The following is a 27,660-nucleotide window of genomic DNA, read 5'->3' on the forward strand; positions in this document are numbered from 1 at the left end:
ACATATATATTACATCACCACTATTTATATTTCATATTATTCATACATATTCTGTCCTTCTTTCTGTTTTAAATATAGTTATTTCATATTTATTACATATTTATTACATCGCCGCTATCTACACTTTATTTATAATTATTACATATACATATAACAAGTACATCCATGTTATTTTTACCTTATATACACATACATAGTCCTCCACATTTCATATAATTATCACACATACATCTTTCATCATTCTCTCCACTTCCTTTAACTTTTATTATTTTTACTCCATCCAGTACTTCTATATTACTTCCATTTTATTCACACATATTCCACCCTCCTCTCTATCTCCTTCACATTTATTATTATTGTTGTTGTTGTTGTTGTTGTTTTAATTATTTTTATTATTTTTACTTACCACCGCTTCCATATTATTTGCATTTATTTGCATCTATTTAATCATTTTCATCATTTTATTTATATTTTACCAATTTATATATCGCAGTGCTTCCACATTTCTCTCCTTCATTCATGCATTAATTTAATAGTTCATGCACCCCTATATGGCTAAGTATGCCAAACAGCGTCAGTACTCTTTTCTTTACCGATGGATTAGATTTGTTAGATGTAACAAATGTAGAATAAAAATTGTTTACGGGAGCAAAATCAAATACCTTTCACTACCTTGAGCTGGTTTGAACAACTATGAAAAAACGAGCGGCCTCCCTGCAAACAACAGCAGGGCTCTACAATCTCAAGAACCGAACACGCTAACAAAAGGTTACATGTCCGACACCTTACTGCAGAGCTAACCAGGTTCTTTATGTGTCACCTACTTAAATCTACATTTATACTTAATCTATCCCAGAACCACGGATCTTTTTTTCTTCTATCTCTTCATCAAAAAAAGTATTTTAGAGAACCCCCTATTATTCTATATCCTTTTTTCCATTCACCACCCATTTACCACTTATTAAATTGCCACGTCCTCTTTCATTTTTCTTTCTTATTTTTCACATTGCTTTGTTCTTTTTGCCCCAACTTGCCTTTCTCAAATAAAATTAAGCTTCTCCACAATTTCCTTTCTGCATTTCCTTCCACTCAATCTTATTCCAATGGATTCATTTTCCTTCCATATCTATCTCCGTATCGTGTCATAAATCTCATCTACACATATAATCTACTGTAATTACCACTATATTTCCTATAATTCTATATAATTACTACCTTTAATAATAATATTCTATTTTACTACTATTACTAGTACCTTTCATTCCTTTAAACAAAAATAATTTAACGTTAATCACTTTCCATATAGTATCTGTTTAATTATAAAATTCCAACCATGATATTCCTTACTAATATATTACCAGATTATATAGTTACTACCTTTCATAATAGTATTCTATTCCATTACCCATACATTTCACAATTTCTTGTTCCGTACGTTTCTTAAGCCAACAATGTCCTTAACCTTTCAAAACTATTCTATATATGGTTTATATTTCAACCCTAATTTCACAATTTATGGTCAATAGTCAAATAAACGACACATATATATCTTCTAAATGTATCTTCATTTATTCTTTAATCTTCTAAAATCCAAACAAATCCATTCTGTCATCCACAAAATTACATTGCCTTACACATTACCTATTTATCATTGTATACTCTCTTTTCATTCCTTTCTTACTTATGTCAACTTCTACACGTCTAACCTACAATCTTTTTACATATTGTACAATTTTCACAAAATTAACCCATATTTCCACAAACTCCCATCATATATCAACATCGCTATTATGTTTCCTTACCCATACATCCAAATTAGGTACGCCCTTATTTTATTTACATCTATACACATCTTTATTGCACACCTTCTCACCTTATACTTTTATACTTTTATCACTACCTGCTTTACGCAAAACACTTTTATTTATACATCTTATTTATACATTCACGCGCTACTTCTCCCTATCATTCTTTTATTTCACACTTTTTCTTCCGCGCTTACACGCAACCAACAATAATATATTCTCTCATTATCAGCGATTAAACGCTCTTTTCCTTCTTCTGGTTAATCCTCCTACTGCTCCTCCTTATTCACCACAGTCCATTTCTCCAGCTGCACCATCTATGCTCGTCGACAATTTATACTAAAGCAAATAACCTGGTATATCCTATAATCGATATTACAACTAGAATTACCCTTCGCGTTATAATTTACCTTAATCTGCGATCAAGATACCTTTGCGTTAATCTTCCAGATACAAAAATATTTTACACAACTTCCACCACGTAAAACTCTGTAACTATCAAACATACGCACGTCAGACGGCCGAATCACGGGCAGGATGTCGGTCATGAACTACGTAGAGTTCAGATCAACAACTCCGTTCAATAAATTATTTTAGTACTTTCGAATAAACTTTTCCTGTTTTCTATATCGTTTTAGTATCGTCTTACCAGAATGCAAATTTCCAAAGTCTCTGATATTGTTTAAGAAAATGATATATAATACTACAAACCAGATATAGAAATATTGCATATAAACTTTCTATGACACTACTTTTTATCAATGATAACGATAACAATAGCAACATTAATTTTACTTTTATCATTGACTAAGCATAGGACATATCAGACATTATGTGGAATTTCTTGTCTCACTTTCTGAAATAGAGTGATTGTTACGCCCCCTGCAATTCGCGCTTATCAATCTAGAGCTAAAACGTACGCATCGCACGATGTTCATGCGATATCCAACGGTGTTCAACTGTGTTCAGCGGTGTGCAACCGTAAAGAATAAACGGAGTGCGTTCATATAATAAAAGAGCAGATGCATCCTCGCTTTTTGAGTTATTACAATCCCATTACAAATCAATGAAAACACGACGGAGATGGTTACGTTTGGGTCACGTTTGGACTATCTACATACCACATCTTTCTATTGATTTATGGATGTAATTTATGTATGTAGGAGAAGCAATGGTTTGCCAACCACAGATCATCTATTGGGTTGGTAACTAAGTGATTGCGGATTTTATCATTAGATGGTAATGACAAAATGCCATTAAAATGAGATACTTTAATGCGAGATGGGATGAGATACTAATGCACAATTGAAGTTATTATACTCTAAACTATCATACTATGGAAAAGATTAATAATTAGATTTTCAAAAGCCAGCATACACCATTCCATTTAAAGTTTAAATAACCAAAAGTGCAGAATCTGCTCGATTTCTGCTGTCATTTCGCCGCCCAATTGCATTGCGCAGAGTCTGTTTTGTTTCGGCCACCAACGTGACACCATAAAAATTAATACAAACTCTAGTCGATTTCTGTTACCGATCAGCTCCAACAGGTTCTGTCGTATTTCTGCTGATAGTCTGCTAACATAACTAAATAAAACAGATCCTGTATCAGATCTGCAGTCTTTTTGTTTACAAAAACTACTAATAAGAATTTGCTGACTAGTTTAAGTAAGAACGCTATTTTTCTTTAAGTGTTTGTTTCGTTTGTTATCACAGTGACTGATTTTGCATAGTTGCTGCCACCAAAAATAGTCGTTAAACTATTTCGATTAGTTCGACTTTCGTTCATTATTTCGAAGGCGAACGATTGGATGGGATAGATTCAAAAACTTGTCGCGCCTTTCTAAAGCGCTGCACTATTTTGAATTTCCAAACTATTGTATTCTTGATATTCTAATTCGTTAATATGACAATAGGAGTAACGTTAACTAGCGTATCAATGCAACTGGTAAATTAACTCCGTTTCGGCTTACCTGCTATGTGCAGGAGCACTAGCACGGGAAGGATTAAAGTTTTCTTGGAATAAATAAAGTTTTTTCAATATCTTCTTAATTGGTAATTTATTCGATTCATTTAGTTGTATGTTTATTAACAAAGTTCTAATATAATTCTCTATGTAGGTTATAAAACAGGGATAATTATCGCTATCGTAAACTACTGGCGACGGAGCTCTAGATTGACGGCGAAAAACTAATTTCTATTTGCTCTATGGTTAATCCTAATTCTTTCGATTCCTCTCGTCTTCTCTTTTAATTTTGGCAGCTAACAAACGTTTAAACCAATGTTCTGCACATTTTTTACTATTAAGGTTTTCGGCTCTATGATTCCTTCTTGCTTTTGGCATTTAGCATGAACCAAGATTGTTTGTAACAATAATACTCTCTGTAGCAACCAATGTGGCTTCGCACATCTTGCCCAAAGACGAGCAGATATTTCTGCTCACAGTGGGAAGAGAAATGCAAAAAATTCGTCTTCCAAATTCAAAAAGGCGTCTTCAGTTATTGAAGGCAGCATAATCTGCGCGATTCTTTCAGTCACGACGAGATCACAAGTTATCACAGCGAACGGTCATTCTAAATGTCTAATAGTCTTAACATGTTGACCGCCACGACACCCGTATTCGGGTGTCAGCAAAGTTTCTGGTCAGGCCACGTAACCCATATTCGAGTGTCGCTTATTTGACTACTTGCGAAGGATCGTCGTAGGTATTAATAAATTGTTAATTAATAATTAATTGTAATAATAGTTGAATTGTTATAAAATAAAAATACGAAAATGGTTTATTAAAAAAATTATTTAGAATGTAAAACTTTAAAGCATTCTATGCATAGTTGAGGTTGCCGGGACAATTTGGACAATAAGTTGTTGTATTCTTCAAATTCTTTTGTGCCTTTGTTCGGTCCATTCGACGTCTTTTATTTGCATAACATAGTTTGCATGCGCGTCTAATGCTTCTTCCGGAATCATTTTTCCGAACGGCGATATTATGCTGACTCCGTCGAAGACAAGAATTTTTGTATTTTCAGACAACCTTAATAATTTTACAATTAATAATTGTCTAAATATTCTAATATTTATATTTTTTCTTGTTGCAATTTTGTAAACCGTCAAAGCGTTTACAACAGAAATTCCCAGAAAGAATTGAATGCCAAGTTTTCTGTACCATTTGATTCCTTTTCTAATTGTGGTGGCATAAGAAACCATTTGGTCGGGATAATCTATACCACACTTTCCTTCATTATATTCAACAACAGCTAGTGGTTTTAATGTTGCGAACAAATGAAACGAAAGATCATTCTTGAGACCACCATTTAAGCGATTCGCGTTACTAAAATATCGATGGGAGCACCTAGCAACGAACGTTTGGTACTGCTGTACGCGTGGCCTGACGGAGATTTCTTTGAAAACACGCGTGGCAATCAACGTGTTAAAGAAGGCTTGATTAAATATACAATAATAATTCTTGATTGTTAAGAGTAATAGTCAATGCCTAATTTATTCAAATGATAAATGTATTACAAGTCCGAAATTTTAGAAAAAAGATTGTTACAATGTATAAAATTCTTACCTTGCTTATATATACTGTCGATCGCACTTTGAAAATATCGCACTAAGTGATATGTTGATTAAATTGTTTAAGTATAACTATTTGAAGACTGACTGATTTCAACTCGCGTACTGTATGTTTTCAACTCCTGATTAACGACTAACGATCTGATAAACAACTGATAAACAACTTCAGATTTACTTCCTGATGTTCACTCTTAACTAATTCTCTGAAAAACTCAACTCAATTCTTGGTATAATTGTCACGTGACGGTTTACACCATAGTAACGCGGAGTTCGGCATGTAATTATTTCTGCGGATGCTGCAATCTTTGTTTCTGCGGGTGCTGCAATCTTCGTTTCTGCTGGTGTCCTTCCAAAAGTATTAGGATTTCTTCTCTCCACTGATGTGATTTTCGTAGACGTGTTGTTGAAGTTTTCCTTTTTCAGAAGTCCTTGCTGCTGCATTCTTCTTACAGTGTTAGTTTCTGCTGATGATAAGTCGTACTCTTCTTGATGCGCAATTACCTTTGCTGATGCCGATACTTGATCCCTTGGAGCGTTGCAGTTGCTTGTTTATCGTACTGGGTATTGTGGTGGGCAGAACCCGCGCAAGGCGGTGCATGTCGCGGACCTCTCATTGTTCTTCGATTTCGATATTCTTGGGTCAGGTTTTAATTTTGTTCAATTTTTCATACTTTCCATGTTTGTATAGTGGAATTTTTTCTTAATTTAATCAGGTTTTAATTTCTTTATTCCCTGGCCATCTCACATTCTTCGTTTTATCAGATCTGTCTTTCTTCTTTTCTGGGTCTGTTGTTTGCTTCACCAGGGTTTGCATTCATTCCATTGTTTCTCCGGAGTGGATTGCGGTCAATTTTACTCAGATTATTGTTTTCTTCTATTGGTTTTCCTATTATAGATAAGAAAGTATCTTTAAACATGTTGTATTCGCTTACCGCATCTTGTCATATTTCTATCTTTTCTTTAAGATTCTTTTCCTCCTGGATTTGGAGAAAGAGGAATTTGTTTCGAAGATTAGCGATAATTAGCATTGACTACTTGGCCGCAAGGTGCAGCCCCAGTCCGGGAACAACCAGAACAATGAGCGTGAGCGAGCGTCATTTCCTCCCCCTCTCTTAACACCGACTAACGAGCGGCGGCAGTGTGCATACGGTGCATGCCCGATTAGACAAGGGTAGAAGCGATTTCTATGCAGTGCTTTGTTCTTATTGCCATATCGTATCCACTTAAACGGTAATATATAATTTGCGTATTCTATCTTTATATCTCTATGGTTGCTAGTCTTGCGAGTGATAGTGATGGCATTGTTCGCGCAAAAGAGACTTGGTTATCATTTTAAACAAGCAATTCTCCATAAATTTGTGAAACAAATATGATAAACTAAATCGAATTTTCATAAATATGACTAAATTATGTTATGAAATTAATCTTTTTTCACCAAATTGTACATTGCATTTGGTAAATCTACTTTATGGTAGATCTTGAAAAGTTTTCATAAACTTTTAGGTTAAATTAATAAAGGAGAAAATAAAATGCACACGAAAATCTATCAAAATATATTGAATTACTACAGAAGACAAGTACATACGAATGTGTCTCGAGTTTTGTTTAATCAATATTACGATGCGACTCACAAAAGGCGAATGCGTTCTTCGCGTTTATATTGGAGCGGATTTGGTATTTTAGTCATTGGTTTTACTTATGCTTCCGTGCCTTTATATAGAATATTTTGTCAGGTAATTATCGTTGTTTTTAGAATATGCTATCCATATTTTAATATGTACCTTACGTTTGACATTATGATGTTTGAGAATAAATTTCCTTAATAGTCATATAATTATGGTGGGACTGTATCAACCAATCATGATAACAGCAAAGTGCATTCAATGAAACCTATTAAGGATAGAGTGATAAAAATAAAATTTAATGCTGATACAGCAGCCATGATGCAATGGAATTTCAAACCACAACAAAATTTTATAAAAGTTGTTCCTGGAGAAACTGCCTTAGCATTTTACACAGCAAAAAATCCATTAAATGTACCAGTCACTGGTATATCTACTTATAACGTAGTACCATATGAAGCTGCACAATATTTTAATAAAATTCAGTGTTTTTGTTTCGAGGAACAACAACTTAATCCACATGAAGAAGTAGGTTTAATGAAATAATTGCATTATTATAGAGATAGGAAGTCATTTAATTATGTTATCTAATGTGTATTGTTAAAGGTTGACATGCCAGTATTTTTTTACGTTGATCCAGAGTTTGTTGATGATCCAAAAATGGAAAATGTTGAAGAAATTGTACTTTCCTATACATTCTTTGAAGCCAAAGAAGGAATGACATTTCCTATACCGAGTTTCGTGAAAAAATAGTAAAAATTGTAAAAAAAGGATGTTAGTGTTTTGACAAATATATGTTCAATACCTAATATGTTGTTAATTACATTACATTGTTTAAATTTTTGGGGATGACAATGTAATAATATATAATAATAACTATGTATTTATTGGTAAGCATTAACATTTGAAAAGAATATTAATTGGATAAGCACGTCTAAGACCAGAGACTTTTTCTCGATCAATATGTATTGCGTCAATCTTTAGTATAAGATCGTGCTCCAGCATTGCTCGTGTTTTTAATAATTTCTGATGTTGATTCTCTAGTTCTTTCAATGTTCTGTGCATCCTTTCTATTTGATGATTTATTTCTCCAATTTCCTTCTGAAGGCTGTCAAAGCAAAATACATTGAAAAAATATTAAAAGTTTTCTTTTCTTATTTCTTATTATCCTTTGTAATCATGAAAATAAACACATTAAAATGAACCTTATATGCGCATAATCACGACAAAGCTCTATGTCCGGGCGATGCATTCTACCTTCAAATCTAGTATGTGCTACCTTCAGTATGTAACTCTTATCTCCAATAGCTTTATGCATCAACTCCATGTTTTTCTCAACATCAAAGATTTCTTGTTGTATCTAAAAATAGTATGTTAAACTGTTATTTCAATATATGGAATATAACTGTTTGTACCATTTGTAAATGTTGTTGAAGTTTATTTTTAGCTTCAAGTAATTCAGAAGATCTATGTGCTAAAGCATTGTTCGTATTATTCCATGCATCCCACATTTCTTGTGTAATTTTAATCATAAGAGCTTCCGCATTTGTCTTTAATTGGCAAGATTTATTCCTCTCTGTCTGTGATTTCTGAACTATCTGATTAGCAGTGTGTATCCATGTATCTTGTTCAGCAAAGCTAATGATATAGATAAATTTAATTTTTACATAAAGCAACCTGTTAATACAAATTGAATTTATTTACAAAATTTTATATACCATGCATCATATTTTTCAATTCCATTATAATATTGCAGTCCGTGACTGTAATTGTTCAAGTGATGGCACATTGTATCTATTTCTAATGCATTTTCTTTATTCTTTAGGTCCAATTCTAATTGACATTGAGAGATTCTGCAGTTCCGTAGCTGCAAGTAAAATCGGTTTATGATCACACTAAAATTTAATCACTTAATTCAATATTACCTGATCCTTGCATTTATCTAAGTAAGTTCTCAATTTTATTTTATTTTTATTTAAGATTTCTATTTCCCTAAATAAACATTTCTCCGAATCGTCATGTACAAGTTCTGTATCTGTACAACAGGGAGATGGAACAGTATTACCAGATTATATACTCTGATGACAACAATAGCAATAGCAACCAATAACATTATTATTCACAGCAATGATATTTATTTACTATCAAACTTATTTGCCATACCTTTCCTAGCTTCTCTATGATAAAGACACTCTTCTGCTATATGTAATGGATCTTCAATGTCTTTGATAGCTTTATCTAAAGCAGAATGACAATCTTGCAATTTTTCAATTTCCTGAAGTAACCTTTCTAATTCCAATGTTATTTCATTCCTCCAAAAATTGACATCATTTATTCTTTCACCAAGTCTTCTGCTGGTATTGTATTGTCCGGATTGTACTTTCTCTTCAGCATCTCTGTTACAGTATTTGTTTATTATTATTATGTACATTATAACATATACATGCAATTTAACTTACTAAAGTTGCTTCCAAAAGCATTCAGATAGTAACAAAATTTGACTATATATACTGTGATATATCGTTTCCTCTCTTTTTTCTACGAAACACTATCTATTGTACTATAAAATTGTATATTGTTAATTTAACACACATTTTTATACATATATTATACAATAATATAAATTAATCGAAATCATATTCGATTATTCCGTAACAAAAATATTTGGACATGTAAAAGCAAGTATTATTTGCATTATATACACAAAATTCCACAAATTATTTACTTTGTTTAAATGTCATTCCACATTTTGCATTCATTACCTCAATTTTCAAACCTAAATCCCATATAGAATTTGAGATATACTTGATTCTAAAATCTGTAAAACTACATTCATAGTATAGAATTTTATATAGAACATTCATATAGAATTCATAATAAAACAAGACTAGTAACAAGATTAACGAAAAATAGCGTTCTATTAGTGTAGAATCTGATATGGCGTTTACCTAATAATTCGCAAAGTTTTGTTTCTCACTCTCTCTGATGAATATCTACATGCATCTGCTTCGTTGTAATATTTCATTTGTTTCTGAAACCATTCATTTGGTGTATATCGCGTATGTAGAACAGTTTTTGAAGCATGCAGTGCATCACATTTATATCCCGTCACTAAATTACAGAATCTTAATGAATTTGGTTTATTTGCAACATCTGATGCATAATTGGGTGTTGATTGTGTGATTCTACAAAAAATATTTTTTGTGAGACATGAATTAAATGAAGCAATACTAATCTATCGAAAACTTACAAGGGTAGAATTTTAACATTTTTATATTCCATACTGGGACGCCAAGACAAATTATAACCACCGTCAAAATTACTCCACAATTGCAACTGCTTCAAATTTTACATAAATAAAATACATTAAAAGAGAAAATATTGCACTTATTTTAACTAAGGTCAGAAGCTAACAATGGTAAAATAAAGTGAAAATTTCAAATCGTATCTGATTTAAATTTTGTAAGGATGATGAATTTGAGATTTAATCCTTAGTTAGCATAAAATGGGAATTGAGAAATCACTAAACTTTTTTTAAAAAATATAAGACATTTTTAGATAGATTTTAGAAGTTATCTTTTTATCCGTTACTTGAACAATTATTAGTCGCAGTTAGTTTAGTTGGTTATTATCCAACATGGCAGATATACCTGGTGATATACCACAACGTAAGTATATATGTAGCAAAAAATATTTCATAAAATATTGAATATATCATTTACAATTTGGTATTATAATTATTACATACGATAACTAATTTAAGTGTGCGAAGAATCACTTTTAATTTAGTAATACGTTTGTATTTATATGTAAGGTTATATTATATTATGTTTTTAATTTCAATATTTGTTCCAATGATTTAAAAGATAAGCAACATCTTCAAATGTACCTGCTTTAATTGTTTGAATTATTATAATTGTTGTAATAATGTCTTTTATAGAAATTGGATGTAATAATTCTATACATCTAGCATGAATGTAACATATTAGTAAAACCTTATTTGTTATATAGTAGATAAGTAATAACATTTTTATAGATTGTCCTGGTACTGCAAATAAAGATGCAGGGAAGGTATCAATATGCGCTGGTTGTCCAAATCAAATGATATGCGCGTCTGGTATTGTCAGACAACCAGATCCTACTATAGATCTTGTTAAAGAAAGGCTTTCCACAGTTAAAAATAAACTAATGGTGTTATCTGGTAAAGGGGGAGTTGGTAAAAGTACTATAACGTCATTAATATCCAGATTCTTGGCAGCAAGCAATGCTGATATAAATGTATGTATCTTTCTAACATAAAAATTGTGAGAAATAATTATTTTAAACTTTTATTTTATGAAGTATTGTTATCTATACATTTTTATACCATATGTTTTAAATATAAACTAAATGTTATCTTAGTTAATATTATATTAAAAATGCTTACCTTCCTTCTTGTAGCAAGAACATCCATGTTGTTTTCTATGTATATATCAACAGAGCAATTTCTAGCAATCGTTACAGTTTATAGTATACAGTTCATGCTAAAGAATATACTTACACTCTTTTAATTTTATATATATATATATCATACATTTATTATATTATCCTATAGCAGTTTCTTATTTGATCATTGATTATATATTAAGCCTTTAATATTTTATATGATGTACTTGTAACCTTAAGTATAAGTAAAGAAATTGTTTATAACATATATAAAGCTCAATTTTATAGATTTTTAATTCTGGTGAATGATAATTTAAAATAACAAATTTTGTAGGTTGCGATACTAGATATTGATATTTGTGGACCATCTCAACCAAGAGTATTAGGTGTGATAGGTGAACAAGTTCATCAAAGTGGATCAGGATGGTCGCCAGTGGTAAGTTTTTATAGACAGAAATAAATTCAGATAAATATGTAGTACCATATTTGGATATAGTAAGGTTATACAGGGTGTTCCTAATAATTGAGTTGTAATATTGTTCTAGGTAAAGTTAGAATAAAATAGTAAAGTAAAATTTATTGTTTAACACACTCTATTATAAATAAGACTATACAACTTTTGCCATAGTTGCACTAGTGTAGTTGCAAAGTACAATTTCTTTTTAATGGCATTTCAAAATAGTTTTGGGAAAAGTCATAGAAAACTCAACACTTTTCAGCATGTTTTACTTTCTTTCAAGGTTCTTGTTAGTAAATTGGAATCAAATTTTAGGAGTATGTAACATTCATAAAAAAAAAGGAATACTAATAAATGTGAATGGAAATATCATTAATTTCGAACCTATATTTTCAAATATGAGTCTATATAAAGTTAATAGAACTCGTTTATTAATTTTGCTTCTCTTTTTGTAGTATATAGAAGACAATTTGTCATTAATGTCTATTGGATTTTTACTTACAAGTCCAAGTGACGCAGTGATATGGAGAGGACCCAAAAAAAATGGTATTTGATTTATAACTACTTCTGTTTTCCATATATATACACATTTTTATTAACAATAATAATAATAATAATTGTTACTATTATTCATATACATTCTTGTTCATTTTATTATTTCTAGGAATGATTAGACAATTTTTATCAGAAGTAGATTGGGGATCATTGGATTATCTTATTTTGGATACACCCCCTGGTACATCAGATGAGCATTTATCAGCAACTTCATATCTTAAAGATGCTGGCATTACAGGAGTAATAATAGTAACAACTCCACAACAGGTTGCTTTATTAGATGTGAGGAAAGAAATTGATTTTTGTAGAAAAGTGAATATACCAATTTTAGGTGTTATTGAAAATATGAGTATCTTCATGTGTCCTAATTGTAAAGTAAGTATGAAAAAGATAATATTAAGTTGATTAGATAATGTTATTGTAATTTGAATTGTTATTGTTATTTTTATGAGCACCTTTTTCTTATGTAGAATTCCGTAGAAATATTCCCAGCATTAACAGGTGGTGGTTATGCAATGGCTAAAGAATTGAATATAGAATTTTTGGGTTCTCTACCATTGGATCCACTTCTGGCTAAGTGTTGTGACGAGGGAAAAAATTTTTTAACGGAACTACCAGAATCACCAACTATTTTGACATTACAGACGATTGTTCAAAGTAAGTTTTTCTAAGTGACACATATTTTTGTATGGCGTTTGTATTGTGCAAATTAACCTTTTTTATTTCAGAAATTATTGAACAATGTGAAAAAATAAAAAACAACTATGAGATTGATATAACTTAAAAGAAAAAAATGTGATATTTATATTACAAGAACATGTATGCGTGTATTAAAATTGTGTAAAAAATGTAAAATATTGTTTTCTTTTCTTTCTTAATATATTTTATACATTTAATAAGTGTCCATTCCTTTTAGTATACTTTGCAGTCTATATAAGTATGATAATGCGCGATATGATGTGTTTTAAAATTTTGTAATAATATATTTGTATAGAATGTAGAATAAAGTAAGCATATTTAACCATCTATAACTATTAGATATTTGAATTACTTCATGATGAATAAACAACACTGAATACTTGAATTACTTCATGATGAATACAATGAGAACTAGACCACTATACATTACAGCACTACTATAAGCACTAATTATAGTAAATAATATGTCAATAAGCATAATATAAAATAGAAATAAGTATAATTATCACTACATGTTAATTATTAATTAAATAATTATCATTTGATTTTGAAACGTATATATGCACAATGCATATACACATAAGGTATTAACTAATTTGTAATATATATATATACAAGGAAATTAGGAAAGGACAACAAAACATTACTGGGAACATTTTTGATTCGCGTACAAAACAGATCAATCATGCTAAAAACTAGCTGGATATTGTGCAGCTACAAATCATAACGACCGACTGGCGATCGAAGGAGGAAAATTCATAAGGCCAAACAATATGATCGAATTATATAACAATATCGTGGTCTCATTTTAATCAGAAAAGTTTCACTATGTTAATAAAATTGTTAATTAACAAAGTATTAAAAATAGATAAGTTTCATCGTTACATTAGTGTTGTCTTACAGATACGAAAATATGTGAAGCTACTGCGAGCCGTTTATTGTTAGAGTCCGTCATAAAACGGTCGCCCCAAACGCCATGTATCATGTACTTACCTAAGTGTCTACATAGTATCAGTAGCGTGAGCAGTGAGCATTCTCATTTCCTCTCTGTACAAAATAATGCTCGATGATAAGTGAGATTTTCATGTCGTATATAAGAGAACATTTTAATATTAATAAAATATATATAATGGTAAATTTAGTTAAATATATTATTGTAGAAGATAATCATGTTTGACGTATTAAAACGTGCATAAGTGTGTAAAAATAACGAAAATTCATGTTTCTTATATGTATTAATAGTATATATATGGTTATCTTTTGTACGTGGCTCTTAAGATTATGTATTACTTTATAGATATATTTGTATAGAAACTGATATCTTAGATTACTTTTTATTGTTTAATTTTAGTCCTTTTAACTGTTTTTTATCAACTTTCTTATTTTCAACCTAATTCTATTTAATTTTCTTATTAAAGGTGGTGGCCTATTCAATACTCAAAGAGATACAAAATACTCAAGTTAATTAACGAATTAACGAATGAAGAAATTTATTAAAACAATAGAAATGAATGTGAAAGATATACAACAATTTGTACCAAAAAATAAGGTTTTAGATAGATATTCCAAATATATATTAACATATAATTTTCTGAAATTGATCATGTTCATTATTCTGCTTGGTGTAATAATAGTGTTTTTACAACAAAGCAAATGCATTATTATAGAAGAATATAAAATGGATATAATCTCTAGAAATGACGAAATACTACAGAATACGAATTATGAATTGGTTAATGATTCTATGATATTATCTAAAAAAGAAAATTTTGAATATGATATAGAATCTCATGACACAATATCGAAATTTCCTAGAATTGTACAAGTGAGTTTCAAATATTATAATTAAAAAGCATGATTGCAGGTTATAATAATCATTGTTTTATAACTTTTATTCATTAGAAGCAGTGCAACAACATTCCTACTACATTACGCTTTGATTGTCATCCTGAAGATGGAGCATCCGAATTATCCTGTAGAAATAGAGGTTGTTGCTGGAATTCTCTTAACAAAAAAATATCAACGACAAGACCTGTTCCTTTGAATCTTCCATATTGTTATTATCCAAGTGATTGGAGCATATACAGGTATCAAAATTTTAGTAAAGAAGGAAACAACTTTTTTGGATTCCTCAAACAAATAAAAAGCTCCTTTTATGAAGATGACCTACCACTGGTTAAAGTAGAAACCAGCACTATAGATGATTCTATTCTACGTATAAAAATATATGATCCTCTTAAGAAACGATATGAACCACCATGGCCTCTTAGAGCAGATCCCAAACCATTTCTTCAAAAAGACGTTAATGCAAAATACAAATTAGAGATTGATAATACTAAACCTGGTTTTAAAGTATACAGAACCTTAGATGATACAGTGATGTGAGTAACATTTGTGAGTAACATTTGAATTTTGTGTCACTTTTATCCTATATATGTATGAACATATATACATATAGTGTGTCCAGTTTATCTATAAATAGTTAAATATCTCAAAAAAATATGAAAGATACGAGAGATTAATTCAGACAAAAGTTTGAACATATTAGGGGTACATTCGTGCTGGTATTTCTGGTATATCATCTTGAAGCGATCTTGAAATGACCTAAGAGTATTGCGTTAAAGTTTCTTGTATATTTTTTATTACAATGTTGGCAGTATTTTGGTAACTTTATCATTTTATATTTCGAAATTATGTTACACGAAATACACATGTATGTAAAGTTTTGAAAATGTTTTGGTGTCAGCTATAAAAATATATAATAAAAAATATAGAGATGCATTTAAAAACTTTAATGTAATGTTCACAGGGCATTTTAGGATCATTTCAAGGTGATATAAATACCAACGTATGAGACTCTTAATATTCTAATCTTTGCCTGAATCATTTTTACGTATCTTTTATATTTCTCGAAATATTTAACTATTCACAGATAAACTGGACAGCTATGTATTTACGTATATACATATATGTATATATAATACAACTATTTTTATTTTTTTTCATATCCAGATTTGACTCTATTAATACAGGAGGTTTCATATTTGCTGATCAGTTTTTGCAGATAAGCGCTCTTCTGCCGAGCCATAATATTTATGGTATTGGCGAACATAAAACAAAGCTAAAATTAAATACTAATTGGCAAATGTTTACATTATTGAACAAGGATCAACCACCAATAGAAAATGTATGTTGATTCATTTTAAGACATTTAAATTTACACTTTGTTTCTATTTGACATTTTTTAACATATATATTTATAAAGACAAGCTTTCAAAATCTAGGCAAATTTATATGGATCTCATCCCTTCTATTTCATAATTGAAAATTCCGGAAGGTCTCACGGGCTTCTATTTCTCAATAGTAATGCAATGGGTAAATGATGTTAAAAGTAATCTTTTCTTTATATTATATAATTCGCTGAAATACGTGTCATAACGTCCGCTATTTATAGATGTGATATTACAACCGTCGCCTGCTATTACCTTTCGAACTATTGGCGGTGTTTTTGATATATATTTCTTTCTGGGTCCAACCCCGACAGATGTCATAAAACAATATTCTGAGATAATAGGCAAACCATTTCTCCCCCCATATTGGTCCCTTGGTTTTCATTTATGCAGGTAGGAAAGTTATCTCATTGTAAAATAATTGTTATTATATTCTTATTTTATTTCCCAAAATTGTGCAGATACGGATATGGAACCTTAGAAAAAACAAAGGAAATATGGAATAGAACCATAGCAGCGGGAATTCCATTTGTAACATGTTTTACATAAATCATTAAATTCATATTCTTTAAACAAATATGTAATAGATGAAGTTTAACCATTTTCATTCATTTTATTTTCAGGATACTCAATGGAATGATTTAGATTACATGGATAAAAATAACGATTTCACATATAATCCAAAAACATTTAAGGAGTTACCACAATTTGTGAATGAAATACATTCAGTATGATTTGAAGTTATATATACATGTAAAAAATATACAAATTTAATATGATACATTACATTCTATATATTGTAGAGAGGAATGCATTATATTCCCTTGATCGATGCGGGAGTATCTGGTTCTGAAAAGCACGGAACTTATTTGCCATATGATGAAGGTATGAAAGAAGATATATTTATAAAAGATGGAGCAACTGATCAGCCATTTGTTGGCAAGACGTGGAATTTTGTTTCTACTGTGTGGCCTGATTTTACAAATCCCAAAACGCAAAACTATTATTTCCACATGATGAGCAACATGCATGATAGTTTTGCATACGACGGTGCTTGGATCGTATGCATACATATTTTCTATTATCTATTAGTGAAAATAAAATTGTTTTACATTAATAATATTCATCTTTGCTTTGTGTTTTTATCTACTGCTAGGATATGAATGAGCCATCTAATTTTTACGATGGACATAAAAATGGATGTCCAAAAAGTAAATTGGATTATCCGAAATATGTACCGAACGTTGTAGGAGACATACTCGCAACAAAAACATTGTGCATGAACGCTAAGCATTACTTAGGTCTTCATTATGATCTTCATAATACTTATGGCACAAGTCAAGCAATAGCAACGAATTAGTAAGTACGCTATTAATCATAAAAGAACTTAACATAAAACAAGTATAAAACATAGTTAAATTACGTAACATTGGCAATGTACACAGCGCACTGACCAATATTCGACGAAAAAGACCATTTATAATATCGCGTTCAACTTGGGTGGGTCATGGACACTATGCTGGTCATTGGACAGGAGATGTTTATTCCTCATGGTAATTGTTGCGCCTAGTGTTTATAAATATTCATAAATATTTATTAAATATTCGCATTTTACGTAATACATTGGACATACATTAGGCACGATTTAAAAATGAGTATTCCAGCAATATTGTTGATGAATTTTTACCAAATACCAATGGTTGGTGCTGACATTTGTGGATTTAATGGAAATACAACAGCGGCATTATGTAATCGTTGGATGCAACTTGGTGCATTTTATCCTTTTTCTCGTAATCATAATTCCGACGATACAATCGTTTGTATTTATGAATTCTTACTGCATGAAGACCATTAAATTCTAATATTGTTATTATATATCATTCTATATCATTTATAGGAACAAGATCCAGTTGCTATGGGCGATTTAGTAATAAAATCATCAAAGCGTGCCCTTATGATACGTTACTGGTTGTTACCCTATTTATATACGTTATTATTTCGAGCACATAAATTTGGAGAAACTGTAGCGCGACCATTATTCTTTGAGTAAGTGTATTGACCATATATGACCTGTTTATAGTGCTTGTAAGATTTAACATTCTTTTAGATACTCGAACGATTCGGCCACATACGATATCGACACTCAGTTCTTATGGGGTAGTTCTTTGATGATAATTCCAGTTTTAGAAGAAGTAAGTTAAGGTCCATGTTAATAAATCACTAATATTTAAATAGTTAAAACAGTCATTTTTTTCTTTGATGCGCTCCACTCCTGATTATTAGGATAAAACGAAAGTATCAGCTTATTTACCACATGGAGTGTGGTATAATTTTTATACAAAAGAATCCGTCTTCTCGCTGGGTAAATATTACACGATGAATGCGCCACTCGATACTATACCATTGATGATTCGCGGAGGATCCATTTTACCAGCACAGAAACCAGCTGATACTACAACTAACAGTAGAAAAAATAATTTCGAATTATTGATTACTTTGGATCATGTGAAAAAGGCAAAAGGCGAACTATATTGGGATGATGGCGATAGTTTAGGTATATATTGTATTGATGCCATGGTTAGTAGTATTAATTTCTATAGAAAAGGATAGACCTTACTGATTTCATTGACTGCCATTTGGCCTTAGTTTTGCGAAATATATATGATCTTTTTAGGACTAGATTTCGGTTCGACTGTTGGTTTGAGCTGGTTCAGGTAAGATTTAGGTTAAATAATAAATGTATATGAATTTTATGATAATAATATAGGAGAGACCATCTAATCGATTTCATTGAACATAATGTTCACATGGAACATTATGCTGGATCTATAACAGAATTTTTGTCTCATCAGTAATACGATTACGGCAGTCTCAAAAAATAAAACTGTAATTATTTTTTTTATTTATTGTCTAATAATCAAAATGCTCTTGGAAACTAAAGTTGAGCGGTGGTTATATGCACGTAAAATTGAAATTACTCAGAATGCTGATCTCAACAACATATATCAAGATCAATAAGAATGATAAAGCACGCCCTTTTCTAAATAATTACTTAAATTTTGCATAAGCTTGTTTTAATAAGTGGATATGTATTTACAGACTCGCTGGAGAAGGAACAATTTGTGTGGTCAGTTTTCACCATTGAGAATGATACTCTATCCACTGCCAAAGCAATGAAGAGTTCTTTTAATGAAAAAATTATCTTAGGAGGAATACAAATATGGGGAATAACATCTAATATTTCACGAGTATCTTTAAACAATCACGAAATACAATTTAAATATGACAACAAAGAAAATGTGAGTTTTCTATTCTTATAATTAGAATGATAAAAGCGTGACAACTATTTTCAAATTCTAATGAAATTGTTCTGATTGTATAACTTTTATCTTTTTTTGCATATTCAACATGTAAAAATATGAATTACTTAAAGTAATTTTTCAGTGTTTGAGCATAAGCAACTTACAAATAGACTTAAGAGAGAATTTCTTGCTTTTTTGGGAATATACTGATTTTGAACAACATGATGACAGTAACAAATGACAGTAAACTTGCTCAAAATATATGTTCACTTGTATTACATATAATATTGTTGCTACAGGTATGATATACAAAATATATTTCAATCGTTTTTAGTATTAATTTTACTATAATACTCTATTTGTATACATATATTCCTACATGTTAAAGCACATATTTTTTGAATAAAGAAGAGAAGCATTTTATTGAAATAACTGTACAATTGACTATACAATAAAGTAGGATACGTTATGGCACTAGAACGAATAAAAATAATAAGTATATATAATTCGAAATGTTTCGAAATAATCCATTCTCCGCGTGTTAATTAGAACGTAATTAAATGTAACGCAGACTTTACATATAGTTCGTTCATAATTGAAAACAATGGAAAATATAACAACACAGGTAATCGATCATCACACAATAGATAATGTTGAATGAAAAATTTCACTTTGGCACCGTTTAACGTATATAAAATAAAGCAATTCGAGCACTTAAACAGCATCATCATTAAAACATTGAAATCCTTCTTCGAATTCTATATGCGTATTTACAATCGTGTAAGTGTGCCTTACGACCTCGATCTATATTCAGTGTCTTCTATGACCTTTATTTGCATTTCTATAGCAGAAAGTAGATTCTCATCTTTGGAATAAATTTCAATGCGACTAGCCCAAACCGACTGTAGTCCTTGTCAATATACATATATACGTCGTGTAAGTAATCTATCGTACTTACATACGCTTGCTTGAATTTTTATAAGACGAATACGTAGACACGTATCGAATAAATGACGGATGATTTCGTTGAGATCTTTGTTTCAAATTTTCAAACGTCATCTGTTAGAAAATAATTACTTTTATCGGATCATTTTGTCGTACGAAATGACCTATACAAACATTTGATTTTATCGGGTTTCATAAACTAAAACTCGTAAAACTATGAAATTAACACGATGTAATTATATGTAGAAAATGTTTGAAACATTTACAAAATATAAAATATTAATCTAGTACGTGGTACCTTTTCGCATATGGATATTGTACATATTGGAAAAGTTTCTAACAAATTGATAATTATTACTCGGTATAATATTATCGCACTACGTAATGTACACAATTGTATAATTAATTATATATTTTTCTATTTGTATTGCATACTAATAAAACAAAATAACATACTTAATCGTATGTAATATTAGTAATATACGTGTATACATATTTTTTATTCTTCTCAACTATATTAATCTTGCAACTTTAATCATTATTGTCTGCTCACATTTACTTATGCTTATTTAAAAGATGAACTTGCGTTTTATGCGTACGAGCATATTTATTAAACATATTAACGTTAATATGCACGATTTACGCACTGAAACGAACAAATATACGCTAACGAGAATTACACAACGTACATATGAGAAAAGGAAATAACGACTATAAGGCTTTTAGGTATTGGAAAGCTCCCGTTTGACAACGGGGCCACGAACACAACAGAGTTCCATGTAGCACCGCACGTCTTTTTTTAGATTTGAAAAAGATTCTACGAAAAGATCGAAAATGTTGCTCTTTTCACAAATTTTCTATTCAAATGAAAATAACGTATCGTATAATCTAGAAAAAAGAAACAAACAGAAAGTAAAATAATGGCAAGAAAGATATCACAAAGGAAAATCAATAAAGTTTATATACATTTAACTTGAACGTTATACTTGTGCAGTAACTTGCACACAACAATGAATGTATCTATAAATATAAAATGCTTACGTCTAACTCATGGAATATATGTATTGCTACAAAGACATACAGTAGCCTACGTTGGTATTTAGCCTCTTCGAATTAAGTAAGAAATTATCCAAAAACTTGAACTACGATACTCGTATCATCATTCAAACATATCTACATATTAATTTACACAACAACAAATTTTCTAATTGATTTTCTCTGTGTCCGCTCCCGTTCTCCCTTCCTGTTTACTTATCATCATCATCAGTATCATCATCATTAACAAAATATATCTCCCGTTACGGCAAATACAAATGCATTTTCAAATTATTGCCATACGTACACCTTTCAATTTGTTGTTCGTAATCGATAATATTAGCCATCATCGTAACATGCATAATATCATCATATATTTTTGTACAAGCGATGAAAATGAGCAGCACGTAGTACACCCATCTGGACGATATTATATAATAAATAAAAAAGAGTTATTAATATTACCATGGGCAAGAAATAGTATGACGCATGGCACCCTGAAGAAAACGTAGCCCGTTGACTGTTAAAAATATCTGTACGGTAGCAGATATACTTAAATATTCGTTAACGAGGAACAACTCATGAAATTGAAGTATCATATCACTTAGAATCACATAAATCACAACGAAAATTATATATCGTGTATATTATCGCTTTATACTTTGCGTAAAAGTATAAAATCTACGTATTTTCATATTGTTCGTACGAGTTTTTGCAGTACAAACAAACAACATGGCACGCGATGTACATATAAATAACTTATCACAAAGAAAATTGATTACCGACTTTTCAATTTTAGATGATGAAATATTAAAGTATTTATCAAGTCTATTAGTTCTTACACAACTCGGTATTACTTGTACAAAACGTAGTCAGTGTAAAACTCATTCTGAATATCATTAAAATGCATGCTATGTCGTAAATCGATTTTATATTTGATCTTTCATAATACGGAAAGAAGAATAAAACGGCAGAAGTAGACACGGTGATTATAACGAGTCGCTTGCCTATTATTAGGAATATTACATTTGCACTTTGGACTAGCAAGTACTAATTTTATACTATATGAAAGAACGTCTGTGCATCGAAATTCTAATAAATAATCACTAATGGTTTCGTTTCTTAAAATTAGATTATTATTACTAGGTAGCCTGTTCACTGACAAATACGCATCGTTTCGCTTAGTTACTTGAAATCCTCTGCTATTTGTTCACCTGTACCTATATCTATCCACTGTTCATCTATGTAATCATTGTCGAAGGAAAATATAATAATATAGGACTTGGTACAAAGATCGCCTGTGATTGAAGAAAGGCAGTCTTGGATCTAAAAAGCCTCTGCTTTAGAATCAGGATCAGATCGTAATTTTGAAAGGATTTGGGGTATCGACCGGTATTTTTGTTAGTCTTTGGTAAATATATACCAGCGATTGCCACATAGATGATGTTAAAACGAGTAGGACTTTGATTTAAGTAGCAGTCAATGTTTCCAAAATATCTTCGGGGGTTTTATTCAATTTGCGAAAATGTTCCCAATGTTCTTTAGGTACAGTCCATTTGAGGAATATCTCGAGATTCTTGGTGAGTGTTTCAAGTTCGGATAAACCGTTGCTTGCCACTGGATCTTTGCCAGCGGATATCAGAGAATCGTAAAGAACTTGGTCGATCAGTCGTTTACCAAAGCCTAGTTCGTCGAGTCTTTCTTGCTTGCTGATTCTTTTAAGAAGTACAGCGAGCAACAATCTCATCCTCTCGACAGTCATTATTCTATATTTGGAGGGCGACGGCGAGGGTTTATCGCTGATTATTTCATTGGAAAGCAGAGTCGCTGTCGGTTGTAAGGCCATGGAAATAGATGCTGGCATGATCGTGTTTGTGATTAAATCTGAGGTTTGAGTATTCGGAACGTCGTGTTCAGTCTCGGATTCAGGATGACAAGTTTTTTCGTGACATTCCAGATCATTTTTAATTCTGAAGAAACTTGTACACTTTTTGCAAGCGTACGGCTCATTTCTGCCATGGATACATTTCATGTGTTTTTTCCAATGGGGTAGTTGCGTGAAACCAGCGTTACATTCGGCACATTTGAACGGTCTTTCGCCAGTGTGTCTTCTTGTGTGAAGTTTAAGTGCCGTCGAGTGTGCAAATGCCTGCCAGCAAACCAAACACCTAAACGGTCTTTGTCCAGAATGCGTTCTCTGGTGGACAGTCAATTGAGATTTTTGAGCAAATCTTTGACCACATGTGGCACAACCGTGTGGCCGATCACGTGCATGCGTTCTCATGTGTTGAGGTAAGTGGCCCTTGAACGTCTTGTTGCAGATTACACAGAGAAAAGATTTAACGTCTCTGTGAAGACATTCTAAATGTTTCTTGAGAGCGTCTCGTCGAACGAACGCACGACCACAGATTTCACATTTGTGATCCTTTTGTCCGTTGTGTCGTTTTACATGTAACGCCAAATTCGCAGCACAGGTGAACGTGCCAGAACACAAACCGCAACGATACGGTTTTACCTGGCTGTGAGTACGTCGATGTTGCACTAGTTGTCCTCCTCTGGCGAAACTCTTGTCGCATTCTGGGCATTTATATGGCTTGAAGCCAGTATGTGTTCTCACGTGCAGTTTTAATCTTTCTTTTAAAGGGAACTCTTTCCCACACTCGTCACACTTGAAGATTGGTCCGGCACCGTGTACGATCTTATAGTGGTTACGAAGACCTCCGCTACCTTTAAATCGCGCCTCGCACACTACGCAACAATATCTTTTTTGCTGATTCTCTTGTTTAGTTTTCATACTGTGCAAAGCGGTACTTTGATTCTTGCCGCGGTCGCACTCGCTGCCGTTTGTATTCTCTTCCTTCGAATACGGCGACGGCGTTGATGATGACAACAATGACGATGGCAATGATGACGATGACGATGACGATGACGATGACGATGACGATGACGATGACGATGACGATGACGATGACGTTGATGTTGATATTGACGTTGACGACGTCGATTTGATAGCCACTATACTGTTGGAGGCTTCTGGTCTGAGTAATAGATTTGTAGGATTCTCTTCATCTTGAACCTTATTATTATTATCTTTATTCTCCGCAAGGTAACTCATCGTTGTTATATGAAAATTGACATTTGATACGTTTGCCGAATCTCCCAGTAACAATTTTGGGTTTGATACTTTCGTATCAAATATGCTATTTTTCTCAGCAGTGATAATAAATCGTTTTTCTGTTACATCAATGTTATTTTCAATCGACGTCCCACAAGGAATCGCTATTCGATTGAATAACGTTCCATCGGTAGTCTTCGCAGACTTCTCGTTTTCGTATATTTGTTCCACGTTTCTTAAGTTTACCTTCCGTCCTTGTTCCCCATCTATCAACTCACGACGAAACATGTAAACGTCATCATTTAACTCACTATTGTTGCCTAAATCCAAATAAATTGTTGACTCTACCTGTTCGTTATTCTCCGATAAGAAATTTCCCCTCTCATTTTCGAGGAATGCGTTTTCTCCTAATTTATAGCGGTGTTTCATCCCATCGTCGCCATTTCCTTCATCTCTTTGATCTTTAGTATTTTCTACCGTACGAACGATCGTTCTTTTTTTCGTAGATTTTACTACACAACCAATCATCGACTTTTTATCGAAATGTTTGTATTTTCTGTTCTTTGTCCTCGATTTATTTTCGAATCTTCGAACATTGTTTCTTTCTTTTTCTTTTCTGATTTCGGTGCTATCGATCACTTGTTTATCGTACTCAGCAATTCTCTTTCGCAATTTATCTTCTCGCCACTGTTTGTCCTTCTCTTGTTTTTCTTGTTCAATTTGCTCGATTTTTCGGCAAAGAGACAAATTTCGCGAGCAAAGTTCATGTTCATCGTTGTTATAGCAACTATCGGCAGTTGTGAAACTTCGGAGTATCTTCAAAGCATCGGTCGCATCAGCATTTGTGTTCATATGTTTAAAAATTTCATTCTCCCTTATTCGCGATTGCTTCACTGGTAATAATTCGGTCAGCTGAACTTCCTCTTGTTGCGGTTGTTCGCTTCCAGCTACTTGACTTAAAACGTTTTGTTGCATATCGATTTTGACCATTTAACTTTCTATTTCGTTTTAATCCTACACAATTACATTCGCAACTTGCGATTCACCCTTTCTCTTTCTTTTTCTTTTCTTATCAAAACACACGTCAATCGTGATTGTTTTTACTTTTACAATCAATATTAAAATCGTACAATGCGTTCATCATCGGCTCTACTTTGGTCCTGAAGGAAAATTTTTTATTTATTTGTTGTAGCAAGAACTAGGAGCAACGGAGTTAGGCTTAGCGAGGCAATACGCTCGTGTTCAAAGTAACTATAGTTGGTTATCGTATTCTTATCGTTTCGATATTTCCTCTCTTCTCCCCCTCTTACTTCCTTCTATTTCGCTTTCCCACTTTTGTTCGCGTTTCTCCTCTCTTTAGTTCTTTAACTCCTTTTTTCTTTCTGTTTTTCCTTCGTCCACAGTCTATTGCACTAACTTTTTATTTATTGCATCAAACAAGCGTGCGTCGCGTGATACATTTAAACGGACTCTTGTTTGAAGTTTACGTGTCGTCGTGAATATCTTAAATCATAGTTATAATCGTTTACCAATCCTATATTCGTAATCGAAATCCAGAAATTAAAAGTGGGCTAATGAAAGAAATACGAAAAAAGCCAATATCATGGAAATAACTAGGCGCGTTCTTTTCCCCTTCTTACTTACAATTCCTTCGGTGCATACTTACTAATGACAACTTCTCTTTTCACGTGGTAGCTTTCCGTAAATGCGCGTTTCGTCCGTGCGCGCATTGGAATCACCGAGGCTGTTACAAGGATACAAGGATACCGGAAGAAATGGAATAACGATAAAACCGATAGTCGAAGAACAACAATTTACCCAGTTTTCGCGGAAGAATCAAAGAATTCAGCCGAATGGTTACGTGATGAAATAGACCAACGTACTGAGAATGAGAATACACAGAGCTTTTTCTTCTGACCGACAAAATGATTGATATCAGTACAAGAGGGAATAGTAGCTGCGAAATAACGGCGGCCATATAAAGAAAGTACGGCAGAACAACAGGGTTATTGTTCGTCGGTGATGGTCGTCGCGACGATCGACTGACTGCTTGTTCCTCGCGGCGGTACGCTGCTTCCTCAACAGCGATTGCGCGCCTTTTTCCACGCAAGCGCAATTCACGGTCGATATCGCTCTGGATTTTACCCCTCAGCCCAGCCAGACACCCTCTCCACCCTGCTTCAGACTCTTTCCATACCTTTTTCGTTCCTTCAACCCTCCTCCTTCGATTTTCTCGTTTACTATCTTTCGTCTTTCTTTCCTCCAACTCGGTCATTCGTTGTACTTCCTTTCAACTAACAGAGTTCCATTGCGACTACTGCTACTACGCTAATTCCTCATTATCTTCAAAGATTACGTTTCTTTGAAGGAGAATTCAATACTCATCGATATGTCAGTAAAGTTGTTGTCAATAAAATAGTTATTTATTCAGATAGAGTTACCAGCTTTGCTATGCGCGAATCTTTCGAGAACTTTATATCTCTTCTCCTTCTTTTATGCCTCTTCTACCCCTCGCCTTCTCCATCACGATATACTAATTGTTCTAAACCCCACCCTTTCATTTTCCTACTTCCTTCCTTTCTCTCTCTCTCTCTCTCTCTCTCTCTCTCTCTCCCTCTCTCTCTCACTTAGTCTTTTGTTTTCGATTGTTCGTTCGATGATAACATACATCAAATCAACCGTGTTGACCGCATTCGATATGAACAAAAGAGATTGTTCTTCTTTTACACTCAAATCTATCGTTTGTCACGAAATATAAATCTTTAAAATTATAATTAGAAAATTCGTATCTTTCTCTTTTTTTTTTGGTATTAAATTACGAAATGCTGACACCAACGAACGAAAGTAAGTCGATAAAGGCATCGTAATTTTCCATGGGTTAATAACTCCTTTTCATGG

General features: G+C 32.2%; 5 protein-coding genes across 12 annotated transcripts; 3 read left to right on the forward strand and 2 right to left on the reverse strand.

Annotated features, from left to right (window-relative positions):
* The first annotated feature begins 6,436 nt into the window (after positions 1-6,436).
* On the forward strand, positions 6,437-8,142 carry Cox11 (Cytochrome c oxidase copper chaperone COX11). The gene is made up of 4 exons (XM_069119601.1): positions 6,437-6,607; positions 6,881-7,110; positions 7,204-7,527; positions 7,606-8,142. The coding sequence occupies exons 2-4, from the start codon at positions 6,907-6,909 to the stop codon at positions 7,750-7,752; spliced, it is 675 nt and encodes a 224-aa protein (XP_068975702.1). The 5' UTR covers positions 6,437-6,607; positions 6,881-6,906; the 3' UTR covers positions 7,753-8,142.
* LOC138183064 (tektin-3) lies at positions 7,865-10,392 on the reverse strand. Of its 2 annotated transcripts, XM_069119598.1 has the most exons (8): positions 10,250-10,392; positions 9,948-10,184; positions 9,163-9,395; positions 8,925-9,034; positions 8,718-8,866; positions 8,415-8,637; positions 8,205-8,359; positions 7,865-8,107 (listed from the first exon to the last, which is right to left on the reverse strand). In XM_069119598.1, the coding sequence occupies exons 1-8, from the start codon at positions 10,279-10,281 to the stop codon at positions 7,897-7,899; spliced, it is 1,350 nt and encodes a 449-aa protein (XP_068975699.1). In that variant the 5' UTR covers positions 10,282-10,392; the 3' UTR covers positions 7,865-7,896. The 2 variants fall into 2 exon arrangements, with proteins under 2 accessions (XP_068975699.1, XP_068975700.1); XM_069119599.1 differs by lacking the exon at positions 10,250-10,392 and having other exon boundaries at positions 9,163-9,559; positions 9,948-10,077.
* A 134-nt stretch (positions 10,393-10,526) lies between these two features.
* On the forward strand, positions 10,527-13,291 carry Nubp1 (NUBP iron-sulfur cluster assembly factor 1). Its single transcript, XM_069119600.1, has 7 exons — positions 10,527-10,667; positions 11,036-11,277; positions 11,759-11,860; positions 12,337-12,427; positions 12,546-12,811; positions 12,907-13,093; positions 13,165-13,291. The coding sequence occupies exons 1-7, from the start codon at positions 10,637-10,639 to the stop codon at positions 13,218-13,220; spliced, it is 975 nt and encodes a 324-aa protein (XP_068975701.1). The 5' UTR covers positions 10,527-10,636; the 3' UTR covers positions 13,221-13,291.
* A 468-nt stretch (positions 13,292-13,759) lies between these two features.
* LOC138183679 (lysosomal alpha-glucosidase) lies at positions 13,760-27,326 on the forward strand. 7 transcript variants are annotated; one of them, XR_011174117.1, is made up of 19 exons: positions 13,763-13,965; positions 14,039-14,376; positions 14,554-14,960; positions 15,038-15,516; positions 16,148-16,322; positions 16,420-16,510; positions 16,590-16,758; positions 16,827-16,896; positions 16,989-17,093; positions 17,169-17,426; positions 17,522-17,724; positions 17,811-17,918; positions 18,004-18,181; positions 18,263-18,411; positions 18,473-18,557; positions 18,649-18,919; positions 19,465-19,664; positions 19,810-19,966; positions 26,458-27,326. XR_011174117.1 is itself a non-coding variant. In XM_069120990.1 (18 exons), exons 3-18 carry the CDS (start codon positions 14,616-14,618, stop codon positions 19,906-19,908), a joined length of 2,985 nt encoding a protein of 994 aa, XP_068977091.1. In that variant the 5' UTR covers positions 13,763-13,965; positions 14,039-14,397; positions 14,554-14,615; the 3' UTR covers positions 19,909-19,991. The 7 variants fall into 7 exon arrangements, 5 of the variants coding, with proteins under 5 accessions (XP_068977094.1, XP_068977091.1, XP_068977089.1 ...); XR_011174118.1 differs by lacking the exon at positions 26,458-27,326 and adding an exon at positions 20,056-20,386; XM_069120990.1 differs by lacking the exon at positions 26,458-27,326 and having other exon boundaries at positions 14,039-14,397; positions 19,810-19,991.
* LOC138183680 (uncharacterized) lies at positions 19,867-26,460 on the reverse strand. The gene has a single exon (XM_069120994.1). It carries the CDS (start codon positions 25,750-25,752, stop codon positions 23,116-23,118), a length of 2,637 nt encoding a protein of 878 aa, XP_068977095.1. The 5' UTR covers positions 25,753-26,460; the 3' UTR covers positions 19,867-23,115.
* Positions 27,327-27,660: the final 334 nt, after the last annotated feature.

The sequence above is a fragment of the Bombus flavifrons genome, chromosome 9, assembly GCF_040668555.2.
Source record: "Bombus flavifrons isolate JBK064 chromosome 9, iyBomFlav1_principal, whole genome shotgun sequence".
Taxonomy (NCBI): Eukaryota; Metazoa; Arthropoda; class Insecta; order Hymenoptera; family Apidae; genus Bombus; species Bombus flavifrons.

Bases quoted from the DNA above. Each gene is read 5' to 3' on its own strand.
- Cox11 (XM_069119601.1), top strand. From the start codon at position 6,907: ATGCACACGAAAATCTATCAAAATATATTGAATTACTACAGAAGACAA. The intron at 7,111-7,203 runs GTAATTATCGTT...TTTCCTTAATAG, and splicing joins TATATAGAATATTTTGTCAG to TCATATAATTATGGTGGGAC. The intron at 7,528-7,605 runs GTAGGTTTAATG...GTATTGTTAAAG, and splicing joins AACTTAATCCACATGAAGAA to GTTGACATGCCAGTATTTTT.
- LOC138183064 (XM_069119598.1), bottom strand. From the start codon at position 10,281: ATGGAATATAAAAATGTTAAAATTCTACCCTT. The intron at 9,035-9,162 runs GTATGGCAAATA...CCTGTTGTACAG, and splicing joins TCATAGAGAAGCTAGGAAAG to ATACAGAACTTGTACATGAC. The intron at 8,108-8,204 runs GTTCATTTTAAT...TTGCTTTGACAG, and splicing joins CGTGATTATGCGCATATAAG to CCTTCAGAAGGAAATTGGAG.
- Nubp1 (XM_069119600.1), top strand. From the start codon at position 10,637: ATGGCAGATATACCTGGTGATATACCACAAC. The intron at 11,861-12,336 runs GTAAGTTTTTAT...CTCTTTTTGTAG, and splicing joins GATCAGGATGGTCGCCAGTG to TATATAGAAGACAATTTGTC. The intron at 13,094-13,164 runs GTAAGTTTTTCT...TTTTTATTTCAG, and splicing joins ATTACAGACGATTGTTCAAA to AAATTATTGAACAATGTGAA.
- LOC138183679 (XM_069120989.1), top strand. From the start codon at position 14,616: ATGAAGAAATTTATTAAAACAATAGAAATGAATGTGAAAGATATACAA. The intron at 18,920-19,464 runs GTATATATTGTA...ATGTATTTACAG, and splicing joins GGATGATGGCGATAGTTTAG to ACTCGCTGGAGAAGGAACAA. The intron at 19,665-19,809 runs GTGAGTTTTCTA...GTAATTTTTCAG, and splicing joins AATATGACAACAAAGAAAAT to TGTTTGAGCATAAGCAACTT.
- LOC138183680 (XM_069120994.1), bottom strand. From the start codon at position 25,752: ATGGTCAAAATCGATATGCAACAAAACGTTTTAAGTCAAGTAGCTGGA.